This window comes from Pseudorasbora parva, chromosome 12, assembly GCF_024679245.1.
Source record: "Pseudorasbora parva isolate DD20220531a chromosome 12, ASM2467924v1, whole genome shotgun sequence".
Taxonomy (NCBI): domain Eukaryota; kingdom Metazoa; phylum Chordata; class Actinopteri; order Cypriniformes; family Gobionidae; genus Pseudorasbora; species Pseudorasbora parva.
The window spans coordinates 11,678,935-11,696,553 of NC_090183.1; the positions used below are offsets into that span (position 1 = coordinate 11,678,935).

The 17,619-nt window shown below is 37.3% G+C and overlaps 1 protein-coding gene across 1 annotated transcript; it reads right to left on the reverse strand.

The window, feature by feature from the left end:
• Nucleotides 1-2,017: 2,017 nt before the first annotated feature.
• Nucleotides 2,018-17,619, reverse strand: itm2ba (integral membrane protein 2Ba). Its single transcript, XM_067459107.1, has 6 exons — nucleotides 17,415-17,619; nucleotides 10,846-10,977; nucleotides 8,640-8,855; nucleotides 8,391-8,501; nucleotides 4,722-4,872; nucleotides 2,018-3,042 (listed from the first exon to the last, which is right to left on the reverse strand). Exons 1-6 carry the CDS (start codon nucleotides 17,499-17,501, stop codon nucleotides 2,954-2,956), a joined length of 786 nt encoding a protein of 261 aa, XP_067315208.1. The 5' UTR covers nucleotides 17,502-17,619; the 3' UTR covers nucleotides 2,018-2,953.

Here is a 17,619-nt window from a genome sequence, read left to right on the forward strand (position 1 = left end):
CTTTCTCATGCTTCCTCTCGAGTTTTCTGCTGTGAATGTGGCCCGCGAACAGTCATGTGTGGAACCTTTCATTTAAGAGCAGCCCTAAGAAATTTGATAGTTTTACTCTAAGTGAAATTAGAAGGAAGAGACTATATAGGCTTGGTTTCACGGACAGGGATTTGGTTAAGCCAGGATTAGGCCTTAGTTCAATTAGGAGATTTAAAGTAGCTCTTATAAACATGCCTTAGAAAAAAACCCATTCCTGATGTGTATCTTGAGACAAAACTGACATTTAAAGACATGTCACTACATGTTGCTTCCAGATAAAACAGCTCAAACATGCAGTTTCTGTGAAACCGGGGGATAGTGTATAGTATGAAAACTTGTTTCCACCACAGAAAAAAAAAAAAAGTCACTTTCTTGTGAAATAATTGGGAGACTTAAATAATTAAGTTTATGCTAACTTAAGACATATTAGCATAAACTTTCGCCTCTTTTTTTTTTCTTGTAGATGCGCGTTATATATCAGAAATGCGAGATGTAAACTCGCAATTGTGAGAAAAAGTAGCAATTGCGCATATAATTTAAAACAAATATTCTGTGGTGGAAACAAGCTTCCATATGGCTTACAAAAAGGGTTTCAAATAAATAATATGAACATAGAGAGAAAAAATTCCTATTCCAAACTGTGATCAATTATGATTTTATTCAGAATATCTTAATATAATATACTTTCATTGAATACGTAGGAAACAACTAGTATTGCATACACATGTAATAACTGATGGTTAATCTTTAGCCAAATAATGAACAGTGGTGTACACCGATGTGCAGTGTTCCCTCTCATTTCAAGCAGCATTAAAACACCAAATTTAAATGTTTGTTTATTGCTTATGAACTTCCGGTATTTTCTATATCAGTTTTTTTAATGGCAAAGATCCTTAAACAATCTAGCCTGACAACAAGCCAGACCCACATCAAGATGTTTGACACTCGCGGCAGATTAGATTTGCTGCTCCTAGGGTGCGTCTAGATTTCTAGGCTTTAACAATCCCCTAAAGAGAAATTCTTTATTAGGCTTACAATATAATACAAGTATAACAGCTTATAATATAAAAACGAATTGAAGTATTTAAACTGATATAGGCCATTACATCATGCTTCAATTTATAAAATATATATATATATATATAAAGTATGTTTAAGGGAAGATGTGACTATTATAGATATCTAAACACCTCTAAACCCAAACCACACACACATCTATTTAAACACACTACACTTGTGATGGGTGTATCGTGTAACTGTAAATGTCTCTTTTGTTACTGTGCTGTGGCCATCATCCGCTTTCATTATTAAGCAAGCCATTCTTCTTTAAACCATGATGACGTTTTATTTCCCGTTGCCTCTCATATTGAGCTACTTGGAGCGCAAACAAGTCTTCTTCGAAACCTGTAAACCGCATTCCCCGGTCCTAACACTATATCGATACTAACTCTATAGCGGTTGAACAGAGCACTACAATTATTTCTCATTTAAAGTACAATCAAATGGATTTCTCCCCTTATTTCACGGAATTGTATTCTTTCTGCTTAGAGGGAACATTGCCGTATTTTTCAATGTGTATTTTTAGATCTGGACATGTTTTTGTTGACATTCATTTTACCTGCCAAGTTGAAATTTTTTTTGACTCAAAAAATGCTTCTAAAGATGTATATGACAGGCCCTTTTATAAATAAATTGTCACACGATTAATAGGGCGGCATATCATACCCCACTCCTGCCTGCTGCAAAAGGATGTTTGTACATATGAGGACACACTTGTACTTATTTTCAGTAGACCATCAACCAAAAATAACACCTTTTCCATTGCCGGATACAGATCTTTATGCATAGTTCCTTGTATTTGTGAGAAATTGTCTTTATGAAAAATGTTTATAGTTTGAAAAATAAGAGTATCCCTTTCACCTCAGAGTTTATACAAGAATAAAAAGATGTTCTTCCTTAGAAAAAGCAGAAATGAAGACGAGCCAAATGAGGTGTCAAATTTTTATTAGTATAATTTTAACATTAAAACCTTTTTGGGTTATGTGCAAAGTATAAATCATTCCAACTCATGTTGAACTGGTAGACATTTTAGTAAATTTGAACAATCTTTACACAATTCATCCATCAGTCTACTCCCAATACCTCAGCAATCCCTAAATGACAAAAGCTACACTTTTTATTAGTCTGCATTTTGTTTCGGATAATGATTTTTTACATCCTCTAAATTGGAACCTAATTTGCATTTCTCGATTATAGGACCTGTTTTAGCAGTGTATTAACTTACAGCAGAGCACAATTTTTCATTTAAAATAAAAATCTAGACAAAGGTGCAACTAGTACAAAAATCAATTCTATGTGTATTCTTACATGTAATTATTGGCCATATATCACAAATCTCTAATCAAATATATTTTCCAGAAATAATCTGGTATCTGTGACGGTTCACAGTTTTAACTGCACACAAAACATTTAGTGCATCTTTGAAAGATCTCATCGTACTTTTATCCTGTGTGAATCCTTTCCTCTCCTATGTTGGTATACTTGGTACTAGTTATTCTGCCACATGTTCCCCCACACCCTGTTGGAGACTTACAACTCCCCGCTTAACAAAAAAAAAAAAAAAAAAAACAGACACAAAAACATTTACTAAGAGAGAGAGAGAGAGAGAAAAAAAACTGGTCCAAATGTTGTTTGCCTACACAAATATTTCTACGCATAATATTGCTCTTTGCGTTCATTCACATTCTCTCTCTCTGTAATATTGATTGTTGCTATACAGAGAAACAAATCTGAGAGCACCACACACTCCCGCGCACACATACACAAACGGGAAAACAGGAAAAGGTTTAATAGAAGGAGAGGAAGGGTCAGAGCGGAATTTGTCAAAAGTGGTTTAACTTGTTACCCAGCTGTCTTCTCGCACCTACGGCTCACAGATCATTGTCTCCACCACAAACTTGTTCTCAAAGTGGAGGATCTTGTGGCAGTTGAGAGCCTCTCGCTTCTGGATACCTGTAAAGAGAGCAAAATAAATGGTATATGAATTTGTGTGTTTGGTTTCGAAGCTAAATATCTGAAAATTCAGTGAACGCATTCGTTTGGAGATGTTATGATTTTTCCAAGTTTTTAAAAGAAGTCTCTTCTGCTCACCAAGGCTGCATTCATTTAATCAAAACACTGTTAAACAGTAATATTCTAAATTATTATTAATATTTGAAGATAACTGTTTTTATATGATTATACTGTAAAATGTAATTTACTCTTGTAATGGAAAGCTGGATTTTCAGCATCATTACTCCAGTCTTCAGTGTCACATAATCCTTCACAAATTAATTTAATATGCAGATGTGCGGCTCAAGAAACATCTCTTATTATTACAACATTGAAAAACAGTTGTGCTGCCTAATATTTTTGAGGAAATCCTTTTATTTTAGGGTTCTTTGATTCATTGAAAGTTTAAATAGAACAGCATGGAAAACAGAAATAGTTTGGAACATTACAAGTGTGCAAAAATCGCTGATATAATTAATTAATTTCTTATTTTAAAACAAATTGCCAAAAGTGATTCCCAGCAATTAACATCTTCACCCTTTATTTAAATATTTTAAAAGATTTTATATGTAGCATATGTAGTTGTGCTTGGTCAAATGCTTTATTTGTGAAAATTCACTGAAACATGCCAGAATTTTTGGCAAGGCTATCATACAGAAATTATGAATACATTTTTAAAAAATGAGAGAAGCAACAAAATATTAATAAATTATTATGTTGTAGTTTATTATGCTTTTTCTTGTGAGCTTTTTGTTTTTCTTTGCAATTTTTTTGCATGGTAAAATAAACATGAAGCTGTAGGTTTGCCTTTTTTGCTAAATACTTTTGTCAGATAAATCCCTTAACCAAGTTTAGTGTTTTTTCTTCCTTATACTTAAAAATAAATAAATAAAATATTTCTAATTTATTGATGTTTAATCAAACATTTAGGCTCATTAAAAACAAATATCCCCTCTGGACATCACTTTTACCCACTACTGTATTAAAGGCCCAATTGCAAAAGGGGTCATAAATCCACAAAAGAAAGAAAATCTGAATTGGCAATAAGCAGAAATGGTCTGTTAGAGTAGCCTAGAAATCTACACGCACCCTAGCGGCAGCATATCTAATCTGCCGTGAGTGTCGTCTAGCAACTCTCAATACACTTCTGAGCTGTAAAAACCAAACTCTGGTCAGGCCAATCACATCGTGTAAAGCGTCGGTGGGCGGGGCTTAACATAGTGACGAAGAGTTGCCATTGCGTGTTACTAGCAAACATAGAAGCTGGCAAACGGTGGTCTTTTGAATCAGCTTTGACCGCGACTCTGGAAGACTTGGAGTTAAGCTTTTCTCTGAGAAAAGAACAAAGAACGGCACTGAAGTCATTCTTAAAAAGGAAAGATGTGTTCGGAGTTTAGCCGACCGGATACGACGAATGTTTAATCTATCAACAAGCTCCGCTTCACGTTGCTCTGGTTGGTTGTAGTGCTATCCAATTGCGTGCAGAGGGAGTTTGAAAGACAACCGTTTATCCAGCCCCTCGGACTGGACCAAACATCTTGATGTGGGTCTGGCTTGTCAGGCTAGTGTTAGAGTGTAATTAGCCTAAAAACAACAGGACGCTTGTCACAAGTATAGGTGGTAAGTTAATGTGCGTTTACCAAAAACGGTCTCTCTGCGCTCCAGTTTGTATGTCTCTCTTCCTCTGCAGAGGCCGTAGATGAAGTATCCCAGTTGATCCACATGCTCTACCTTCCCAGTCACGATCATCTGTTCACGGACCAGGTAGGACTGCGGCAGGTATGTTCCAGCCTGAAAACAAAACCGGTTAAGCCGTCACATGCTTGCAAAACCTTGCCAGTTAACCACCTAGACAGCATTTCTGGTCATCTTTCAAATGTCTATGTAGGCTAGATGTGCCGATTTCCGGTAATGCGATATATCACGGTAATGTTATCGTGGGCACTTCAAGATACCGTAAATTAGGGCTGCACGATTAATCATATTTTTATCACGATAACGATATTGGCTTCTGTCGGTTTGTCGATAACGAGCCTCCACTAGCAGTCATGCTTGTGGTTGCCAGATGCGAAGAGCTTAAATCCCCCAAATAGAGCTTCTCCTTAACAGGATATACTTTCTTCCCGGTGTTTTAGTTAATCTGTGCACTCTGGGAACCCTGTACACACGCTCCCTCTACATGCAGAAGCGCTGATAATCTGAAATCAAAACACACGCAGGAGTTTAGCGATCTTCACAGCGAAATCATACTTCAGTTTAAGTGTCATACTTTGTTTCTGCACAAGACACTTGTGCTATGTGTGTGACTAAATCTGCCATGATCAAACCTTCAGCGATGAATTTCAACAAATGCACGAACGGATCTCCACCTTACTGTTTGCAGAATAAAGGCACCTTTGCAACTGATGTGACAATTCAATCGGGAAAAGGAACCTAATTTAGAATTATTGGAAATGATATTACGAGTTTCACCGTTTTATCTTTTGAAGTTCCTAAAGGGTTTAGCAGTTTTCGTAATGTGAATCAGTTAAAAATGATATTGCCACTAGGACAGTCTCAAACGCTTAACATGAAAATGTGAAGAAAGCTTAAAGTGGCTTAATTAACGAAGACTTGTATTATTAACAAAGCATGCATAGTGAACAACATACTAATAAAGCATACTGTACAGAAAAGCAGATGAGCTATCATAGTGGGCTAAGCTAAATGCTATCAGATCGTCATCGCGCGTCAGAGAGATTAAGAGCACGCACTGAGACGAGAGAAGTATGCATCAACTCGTTTTAGTTGAGTAGCCTATGGTTTATGATGATTTTACTGAGTTTGGTATTTTAATAACACTGTCGGTGCACATTAAGCCACACTAAGTGTTTTAGAATGTCCCTAGCCACAGACATTTTTTTTAATATAATCGTGTTTTGCTTTAAGAATTTGCAGGGCAATCTGAATCTGTGGTTTGTCTCATTTGCAAACAAATTGTGTTGCTTTAAAAATCGAATGTGAATACAGATTGCAAAGCGTTCACCAAAACCATGTGTTTTGTGTTGATTTACCATCTAACGAAGTTATCATAGTTGGTTAAATGAAGTCGGTGTGCCACCTACATGCCTTTTGGGTGGATTGGTAAACAACATGTAAAATGCCCATAACTTCATTAGCCTTTATGACAGAATAATTGTGATTTATAATCGTGATTATGATTTTGAGCAAAATAATCTTCATAATCATTTTAACCATTATCGCGCAGCCCTACTGTAAATAATAATTCATTAACAATTATTTAAAAAAATTATAATGCACTTAAATATGCACTATGTAGTATTTTTGCAGTAAAATATCCAAAAACCACTAGGCCTGTGTTATATATTTTCTTCAGTTGAGTACTTACAATATCCCAAATGTTTCCAACTATTTGTAAATTGTGAGAAAATTGCTATTTTAACCAAGGACCTCTTAGGACTCTTAGCAGTGTGAACATGTCACAGCAGCACCGAGCAAACACACAGAGCAACGTCATAACATCATTTTAAACACACTTAAATTTATTTAATATGATAAACAGAGCTGCTTTATCTTATACTCATGACCGGAAAAAGAGGAAATAGTGTGCACGCCCAGCGACTGTGTCCCGTCCCGTCATAATAAAAGTCCCAGTGTTCGCAAGGCGTGTGTTTGTATAACAATCGCTCCAGAGGCCGTGCTCAGCTCCACAACACTCGGCCCTGCTCTGCTTCATACTACAGTAGCGTTAATAACCGCATTCATGTTCATGCGGTTTTCTGCCCGTGTCCTATTATCCAATGGCTGTGAGGTGAAGACCACATGTCCCAAGATGCTGCGCTCAAACTTGGCATAATCAAACTACGCCTTTGTTTTGAATAGGCGCCCTCAAGTGGACGGAAAGTTGCATAGTGCACCTTTAAGAATACTTTGCCCATCAACAGTAAAAAAATGCTCAACACCGCTGTATTCTGCATCAAAGGGACACGCTCTCAGATGTAAACAAGCCCAATGTGCATTTGCACATGACTGAACGAGTGAAGGAGATGCACAAGCTGAATTAATTGCAATTAATTGAGGGACGAGTTCTGGCAGATCAATAACACCGCTTGCGGTCCACGTCGAATTGACGCGTAGTTACATTTTTGGAGAGGTGTGCGTCAGGGTACGCCGTATGTAACGCGTCTATGCGTATTGCACGCCGTAACTTTGGCAACGCAGAAGTATAAATTGGCCTTTACAATGATCATATGTATATCTTAACTAAAATGAAACACAAAAACACTTTCTGTAACAAATGTAGCTATTGCTCAATCTTAGTTAAAGGTGCACTATGGAACTTTCCGTCCACTGGAGGGCGCCTATTCAAAACAAATGCGTAGTTTGATGAAGCAAAGTGGGAGCGCAGCATCTTGGGAGATGTGGTCTTCTCATCACAGCCGGTGGAAAATAGGACTCAGGCAGAAATCACGTTCAGGCATGCGGTTATTAACGTTACTGTAGTCTAAAGCAGAGCAGGACCGAGTGTTATGGACCTGAGCACAGCTGCTGGAGCGATTGTTAAACAAATACCCGCCTCGCGAATGCCGGGACTTTTATTATGACGGGACGGGACACAGTCGCTGGGCGCCTGCACAGATCCGCTCTTCCGGTTATGATTTTGAGGTAATGCTGCTCTGTTTATCATATTAGATACATTTAAGTGTGTTTAAAACGATGTTATGACGTTACTCTGTGCGTTCACACTGCTAAGAGTAAAGCGCTCCTGCCAAATAAAAGCCGAAACCCAGGTTAGCGCAGATATGACGCAATTGACAGGCGACTCCATCAAATGCAATGCTGAAACGTCCCTGTCCTTAGTTAAAATAGCAATTTTCTCACAATTTACAAATAGTTGGAAACATTTGGGATATTGTAGGTACTCAACTGAACAAAATATATAACATTGGCCTAGTGGTTTTTGGATATTTTACTGCAAAAATACTACATAGTGCACCTTTAAATCATTAAATAATGAGACCTTATTGTAATGTGTTACCTGTTGTTCTTTCAAGCCTAATTATTTTGCAGTTTAATCTGTTTGAATTTTACTTTTATATATTTTTGGTGCATTGTATTTAAACATTCTGAGTTATTTTTGTTATTACAAAAATAGTTCTTAAAGCTGTTATACTATGACAACTTATTTCAATACTGTGATAAAAGCTTCAGCAATTAATCGCAACATGAAAAATTTATACTGGCACATGCCTAGTCGAGGCAGACCAAAAGATGGCTACTTCGATGAAGCTCTGTTTTTCTGCCTTTACCTTGATGTTGACCAGGAGCTCCAAGAGGTCTTTGGGTGGCATCACAACAGAAGTGTTGAGAGGAATGACATAGCATTTGTTCAGACGCAGATCCAGATAGGCTGTCAGTCTCTGAGAGCAAAGAAGGAAAGCCAGCATGTTACTATTTTGGTATAAGAAGTTTATTTTTGGAAATCTGATGGGAAACAGGCATATGTGCCCAATGTGTGCACATATAGCATTGTGAGGGAGATAAACATTGGCTCTCACCCTGTTGAAGTCATGTACGATGTCAGCAGGGTCACTGTCACTGAACTTGGGCACTGGGATGTTAATGAGCTCCACCCCCTCGTCCTCCAGAACCCTCACTCTCTCTTCAATCCTCTTAGATGCGGCTGGCATATCCATCTCGGTTTCCTGTTGGCTGTCTTGCATCTTGTAATTTTCCTCAAGGTAGTTCGCCCCACAGAAATACATCCTCTCCTCCTGAAGACCATCATTATGAACAGACACGTTCTTTTACCATGATCAGCTAGACAAAATTAATAAATCAATGCTTTTTAAATTTGAAAGAACAGAGACTCTGCTTTTCAACAACAACAAAATATTTATTCTAGCTTAATGCAGTCTTTTTTATCAGCACTTAAAAGTGGGTAAGTTTATTTTAAAAAAAAAAAACATTTTGAGCAAAAAGCTGCAAAAAAAAATTCATGGGTTTAAAGACACATCTGGATCGGATTCAGAACGATGGTTAAAACATAGATGGAGTGGATCGAGTCCATCAACATCCCCAAAGCTTCACAGTCCTACAGCTCGTCCTGGGTCCTCATTTCATTCAGTAACATTAGGCAGTTTTGATTTATATGATTTGATTTATATATACACATAGGATTACATAATATGATATTGCTTGTTTCTACTGCTTCTTCATGTCTTTTGGTCAGGAAATGCAGTACAAGATGTGTAATAGTGCCCCCACCTCCACCACATCTGTATAGACTCTTTTACTGTTTGTATACAATGATGACGTAGCAACGTATGCGCGCGCATTTTGGCAACAAACTGTGGCGAGAATCAGCAGCATGTCAAGCTACGTGAGCGGATTAAGCAACACAAACCGAGAAAGTTATTTTAAAAAGTTGACTTTATCAAATGGTATTTGGCTACCAGATCCATGTACTATAGTGGAGTGGATAGAAGACGTTAGCAGATGGCCAGATATACAGTGGTCGGATATATACGTATTTTGTTGAGAAACCAAGCGTGAATATGTTGTCTGTGGGCATGTACAAAATGTCCAATACAATTTTCTACATTTATTCTTATTCTTCACATAGACATACATGGATCCTTTTCCTTACATCGTGTCGACACACTTCTGTTTAAAGTTTAATTTTGTAATGCTATAGTACTTTAATAGCAACTATGTTGCTTGCATACATTTCTCAGATGGTTATTTTGCAATTAAACTATTAATAAAATCATAACAAATGAAATTATTAAGTACTGTGATTATTGATATGATAATCTGGGGGTGGGGGGGTACATTATACAAACCAGTGGCAGCCATTGTTGGGAGGTTTATTATAAAGCATCAAGTTTCAAGTGCAGTAAATGTTTTACAAATGTAATTTTTTTATGCGAGCATTTATGTCCTCGTTCCAATCAATGCATTATTCGCCTGCAGCCACAGGTAGCGCCGGTTCTTCTGAAACGGCCGTGATCCTGTCGGAATCCTATAAAACTTAAGCCCATTGGTGTGGAATAGCGTTTAGTGCAACCGAAAACGCAACAGCCAGACATTTTGATGCTGGGAAACCGTTTTGATAAACTTTCAGAGTTGCTAACATGTTAGAACCACTAGGGAACAACACCACTTCCGTTGCCAAACTGCGCGTGCAACTCTTTGATCACGTGGGCTCGAAAGAGGTCTATAACAGTGAAAACACAGAAAAATGGTGGAAAATCAGTCAATGGTGATGAAAGATTTAACAACAAATAAATGCATTCAGTTGAACTGAATGAATGCCCTTGTTGACAAGGCTAGGTGATACAGGTACAAAAAAAAAAAATAGCAATCGTTATAATGTAGATTAGAAACAAAATGGGCTTTTAATGTGCTACACGATCTACACGATTTTAATGTGAAAAGGGGCTGTGGCATTTCCTTTTGCCAAAAACTTAAAGTAATAAATAATGCACATTTGGCACCGCTCCTCTATCAATCTGACTGCCCATGGGCGGGGGATACAAAAATGCTGAGGTTTAATCTGTAGTTTTATTAAAAGGCCTGGAGCTGTTAAAAGTTTAAAAAGTTACTAAAACACAGTAAAAGTATAATTTTTTTAAACCACTTTTTTCATGGAATATCAATTTAATCATACTGATAAACATAATTTGGACTTCTTATTACCTTAATTTCCTTTAAGGAAACAACAGATTTACATCATGCATCAGATGGAACTGGTTCTCTCACCTCTATGAAGTAATACCTGTACAGGTAAGCTCCGCCAACAACCACACCTGAAAGAATAAGGGCCAGACCCAGACACATGCACCAGCACCAGGCCCTGGACTGCTGCCTGACACGCAGAATGTCCTCCACATCCTGCACACACACACACACAAGTACCCACAGGAAGAAATAATGAATTATATGCTCATAGTAAAATGTATGTTTCGGATTTTTGCGTTTCACATCAGTTGGTGACCTCAGCAATACATGCTACATTTAGACTACTTTTAAGTTAGCCTTGATGTAGACATATATATTATTTTTGGTTATTTATGGCTCAGTTCACACACCATTTCTTGAACCATGTGTTTGGGAACTGTGCGTTTCCAAAGGTTCACAATTTTTCCACAGAATCCTGGTCACTACTGCATCTGCATGAATTTATTTGTCCTAAACGAGAGTGTTCTTCGATTTAATGCGAGTGTGTTTAGCCTGGGTGCGGCTGTGTTCAAAACAATAGCATTGTGCGCAACAGATACTGGGAAATTTCCAACCTCCCTCCAGAGACCAACAGGAACAAACATACTGCATGATGCAAATGAACAAAACATTAGCTGACACAATGACTGATGAACATGGACGAAAGTGAAAACAAATCGGACTGAATATGACGACATTTTGGTACCTTATCTTCTTGGTCTTTGTTTTTATTTTTGTCATATTTTTCACATAAAACATAATGAGAGGAAAACAAGATAAACGAGCTAAGCTTTTCTGTTTACAACAGCCATCATATTATAGACTCCAGGGAAATCATGAGCAACAAAAACGGGTAAATTTCAGCTGGAAACGTCCATAATATACATAAAGGTTTGTTTACGTGTCAAGTGATGCAGTCGTTGCTACTTTTCCCATGACAATGCTGCAATTTAAAGTCTAGTTCTCATTATCTCTGGTTCAGTAAACACCAACCTAATGATCTTACATATTTTTTAATTTATATGTTTGAAAATGATTAGGTCTATAAAAAAAAAAAAAAATAAACGCTAATCAATTATCTAAATAAACTAACAATTATTTAATAAATGTCTTATGATTATTTCATTAATAAGAATTTTTCAGAAACTCTTATATGGTTTATGCAGCCTAGTTTTTAAGCATTTAGTACTACTTGTAATACTTTATATATTGTAAATGTTATTTATATTTTTTGTAACACTATTTTGCAGTGTCCTCAATATTATGTACTTACTATAGTAAAAATTATACATAATTACAAGCAACTAACCAATCCAGACCCTATAGTAAGTAGTAAGTTGATATTAATATTTGTGTAATTACAGTGTAACACAAAGGACATTTATATACATTATATATCTATATAACTAATGTTTAGATTTTTAAAAGAATTGTCAATAAAATATGAGATGCAAAGAAAAAATATATTTAAAAATGCGTTCCCTTGCAAAAACATTTCCTTTCCTCCAAGAAACTTTGTTTGCTAGCAAACAACTTGAAAGGTTTGCGTGGAAATGCAAAGTTTCTCAGAGGAACACAAAACATTTGCGAGGGAACGTAAATGCATTTAAATATAATTTTTTCTCCCGTCTCATACACCCCCCCCCCCATCTCCATATCTCTTTAAGGGCTCTATAATCATCAAAATAACAGTTATAAAAATATATATATATATTTGCACAAGAGATAATTTTCACAGGTATTACAGATACCACCAGATGAATTCATGATCATGCGTACTCTGTGTATAGGGAGCAGTATGTTTTACAAGATAAGATATTTGTCAGTGACACTCAGGGTCTGTTGCGCACCAACAGTCCTGTCAGTCATCTCTCCCTACCTTCATCACGTGACGAGTGAAATCTGACTCCTGCTGCGACTGCTGCTCATGTTGTATGGAGCAGAACAGACGCTTTTAGTTTAGAATTGTAGCATTCGTTCTCCAACTGAACTAAATGGTTTCTATTTCTATTTAAAAAAAAGCAAACTACGTCTAATGTACACCAATAAAAAATAAATTCATTATGAATGCTGATTAAACAAACATTTGACGCAAGGCATAATCTAGGACACCAACCCAAGCTTTAATTATGTGTGAAGGCAAAGCATCTGCACAACATGAAATGCAGACAAAATCATCCCAACGCAATGATCAATATTAAAGTTATGGTAGGCATTTTTCTTCAAACAGCTTGCTATTCTAGTTGAAACACTTCACATCCTGATCGCAATCAATAATAGAAGTGGTTTAAATATTTTTTTTAAAGAATTTACATCTTCTGTGGAAATCTCAGGATCAAAAAATGTTAATCACATTATTCCATTTGATCTGAATGAAATGATAAGATACCTACCTGCCAAATTTCGATACCTCCGTGCATCTGCTCGCACAAACAGTGCGTTCCGTAAGGCTATGTTGTAGACAGACAGTCACTGAGTAGGGGTGTAACGGTACACAAATCTGACGGCTCGGTACGTACCTCGGTTTTGAAGTCACGGTTAGGTACGATTTCGGTACAGCAGTTTTACAAAATTACTTTTTTATATATTTTTATTCAACAGTGGTTTACTGAAAAAAATTATATCTAAATTAATTCAATTATAACTATAAGTTTCTTAAAGATAATGCTGTAAATATAGGGAGTCCTTACTTCGGCTAACATTGTAATATTAAAGGTTAACAACAGAGCCAAAATATGATCTCTTATGATTATCTGATAATAATCAGCACTCATAAGCTTCACATAAGGCAGTTTTTGCATTAATTTCTAAATCTAATTATATATTTTTTCTTCGCCAATTCGTTGCTGAAATATAATCATTTACACACGCCTGTCAAATCATGACAGATTTATTTAAACATACATTACATAAACAAGACATCACTAACAGGTTAAGTAGAATATAATGAATATATGCTAATATACGGTGGATATATTTAGCGAAAGAGTTTGTTTCTCTAGTGAACTAACACAGATGTGCACTAATGAATTTGCCTGAGGTAAATATGATGCTACGGGACATTGCAAACTGTTTTGTCTTTCCACGGTTGAAACACCGATTGAGCGATTACACGACATATGATACATTTCAGGAAGTTGTAATGTATCCTCAACATAGCCTACCTTAAGAGATATTAATTCATGCTTATTCTTTAGGAAGAGATGACAGCGTTTACTCACACGCCGTGCTGCCGTTTAAACTGCTGCGCCTATACTGATCAGTCACGTCACATTAAAGAGCGTCAAAACTGCACTTATCGTTTGAATTTCATGATATCATGGACTGAATACTTAATATGTTTGTGAGGGATCTCTGATTGAAGTGTGTTCCACGCTTAAAACAAGCCAACTGTAATCTGGTAAAGACTGCATTCGTAGCGCTCGGTATACACGTGCACCGAACCGAAAGCCCTGTACCGAAACGGTTCGGTACGAATACGTGTAAGGTTACACCCTTATCTCTGAGCGTCACAAACAAGCCTGCAGTATCCCTCTCAGATACTGAAGCTTTCGCACCTCGATCGCCCCCCCGGTGACCAGTCCCAGTATAGTTGCCCCTCTGTTTTTTTAATGGACGCGAGGCAAACAAAACAATAAAAATACACTTCAAATATTTTCGCCCCAAAGTTAGTTTGTGTCATTGAAGGCAGTTATCATATAAAAAACGGGGGGGTGTGACGTCATGATTGACAGCTGAGATTGACGTCTTCTCTGAGTGAAGTTGTCACTGAGGCACTAAAAGACTTATTTCAGGATTTCTGGGAGCAGATTGGAGCTTTAGCTTTCATTTCTAAATTTCCATAACTGTTTATTTCACACCAACATAATTAATTGTTCTGCATCTGTGAGAGTATGGGCGGGCTTTTGATATCGCAGCAGTACTTCCTGCTCTTCTTCCTGCGCAATTTCGGGACCGGAGTCGCTACTCCGCAGACTCGGTCCCAAGATCTCAGCGCCTTGCAGGCCGCCTGAAAGCTTCAACTCTGCCAAGCGAAAACGGATGATGTCGAGTCGTCCATATTTTTTATGGTCACAAACAAACAGTTTGTGGTTTACAGTTCCTCCAGAACCAAAACAAGTTTATGCTGTGTTTATGTCATGTCGTACTTGGCAACCCGTGACGGTCACTTTCAGAAGTTGTAGCAACGCTTTCTTTTCCCAGAAAGAATGTGGAACACAAATTGTATCATTCTCAGTTTTTAAAAATGTAATTTAAATAGATTTTACACACTAATTGCAATATCGTATCGCATATCGCATTTTTTCTTCACTATTTTCTATTCACAGCCCTATGCCTGAAGTAAATTTCTGGAGTGTTAACGATTAAAAGAAAAACCAATAAGAACCGTACAGAACCGAAAACTGTGACCCTAAAACGATAATATGAATCCAACCGTGGGTTTTGTGAACCGTGCCACCCCTAATATGCACCTAATACACAATCATCCTTCGCAGTTTTTCATCCATTTTATTTATAGTTTTTTGTATTTATTCAAGTAAATTATTTGTAAACCGACCGAGAGTCCATTGCTTTATTATTTTTGGTTGTTTTGTTCATTTATTGTGGATATTTAAAATGTTTTCCATTTTCAGTGTTAAATAGTATTTAGAAATAAAAGTTAATTGATCTTTGAAAAGGTGTACCTGCATTATTATGCAATTATCATTATTTTAGATGAAAATGGTCTCAGAACGACAATATTATCGTTTATCGCAATAATGTCTTGGCCAATTTATCGTCCAGCAAAATTTTTTCATCGTGACATGCCTACTCTTATAACGCTTTGCAGAATCTGCTCTGGCTGTGCAAGTTCATGTTTTGAAGGAGGCGTAGCTCTGAAGGGATCTAATGCGTTCAAAGCTAGCTTGCTATTGCCAGCCACTCCGAAACTGCCTACCCTACCTTTATATCCATTACTTATTACATTTTAGATTTAAATTATTGTATCTATTCAACTACATGCACAGATTAATATCATATGTTCATGTGATGTTCTGTTTGCATGAACGCACTTCCTGTAAGAGATTCACCCTTACATTTACACAAGCATATTGTTTCAAATAGACACTCTCACTCTCTCTCTCTCTCTCTCTCTCTCTCTCTCTCTCTCTCACACACACACACACACACACACACACACACACACACACACACACACACACACACACACACACACAAGATTACGGCTTAGCCCCAACAGAGACTGTCTTTGTTTAAATAACCAGAGGCTTCAGGAGTTTTTCCAATGGACGGCTGTTTCTGGTAGCCGGCTCCAGCCACAAGTTAAGTGAGGCTTTGATCACCTGTGTGACAGAGGATTTCAGCAGACCACACAGCACGATCTTAACAGATTAGCTCATAACGAACTGATATCTTTTAACCGCTTCAGATAAGTATTAGTGTCTCTGATTGCCAGATAAGTTTAAAGGTAAGGAGCATTGCTCCATGCATGAAACCTTTTGAATCCTTTACTTCTACCCAAAGACATATGCCTGCTGAAACACTCATTTCCGTCTTCCCAGCATTAGTGCCATTGAGATCAGGCTGCAACACGGGTCTGATAACAGTGGCAGTGTTACAGCAGACACAACAGTGTCTATGATTGATTCACGACCTCTTCTTCATTATCAACCCAATTCGCACACACTAGGCGCTGACTCATCCTCAGTGGCAGATGATGATCGTATCCGAGTATCAAAAGCAGCCAGACGGTTCACGCATCTGAGTGGGAGCTGGTCTCACACTTACGGAAAGTCTCCCACGATAAGCTGGCTAAAAACATGCATTTTCTTCTTCCTGATTGTACTATGTTTACGGCTGCAACAGGAAGTGCAAGGGACAAAACCAGACGTTTAATTACACATCAAAACTACACCTATTTAAATGCAATTTTCGCTTACTTTACAATCGCAATAACTGCACAGACATGCATCGGGCTAACGTTACTAGAAGACGCATGTAAAACTGCAGTGCATAATATACACACAGACACCTTAATACATGCATTTCTTTTATTTACGCAGTATTTTTTGTATATAATTCACGACACTAACATGAGCATATGTAACGTTCTCAGGCATCCAGAAGGAAAACCTCTTAAAGTGCAATGCAAGCTTTGTGCGTAACGTTATATCCTGGTGTTTGTGTTCGACTGTCGGCCATTTTCCTGTAAGCTCAAAGCTGTCTGACTCTCACTCAAACACACACACATACACTGAAAGAAGGCAGGAGATGGCTTCCCTCGACAGACACAAAAACAAAACTATCAGTAAAAACATAATCAGAATCATCACAAAGCCCAGACAAACATTATTTAGGCGTCTCGGTCATAATCTAGATAACGTCTGATTTCGATTAGAACAACTGTTTGTCACTTAGGATTTTTTTCTTTAAAAAACAACATTCTATTTTTTTTTCTTTATGTAACGTTATTATTGACATACGTTTACCGATACACACTAAATGATCGATCCCACGCCAAATAAATACGTTATAAAGAATTGTATTGCTAAAAACAACGTTGTTTTTAATCACTTTAGCCGGTTAGCGTTTGTGTGCACAAAACTCACCACATCTTGAGGGATCAATGCTTCATCCTTCTCCTCCTTTTTTAAATCCTTCTGGCCGAGAGCGGTGTTAAAAGCGAGTTTTACCATGTTGTGTAACTGGGTTTCCTTTTTTTTTTTGTCTTTTCACCGAACTATAGAGCGCTCTGCGAAGCCGACCTCTCTGTAGTAGGCTACACTGTTCTGCCTCAACTTGCTGTGGCGCATT

Bases quoted from the DNA above. Each gene is read 5' to 3' on its own strand.
- itm2ba (XM_067459107.1), bottom strand. From the start codon at position 17,501: ATGGTAAAACTCGCTTTTAACACCGCTCTCGGCCAGAAGGATTTAAAA. The intron at 8,856-10,845 runs GTGAGAGAACCA...GATGGTCTTCAG, and splicing joins ACAGGTATTACTTCATAGAG to GAGGAGAGGATGTATTTCTG. The intron at 4,873-8,390 runs GTAAAGGCAGAA...TTTTGTTTTCAG, and splicing joins AGCTCCTGGTCAACATCAAG to GCTGGAACATACCTGCCGCA.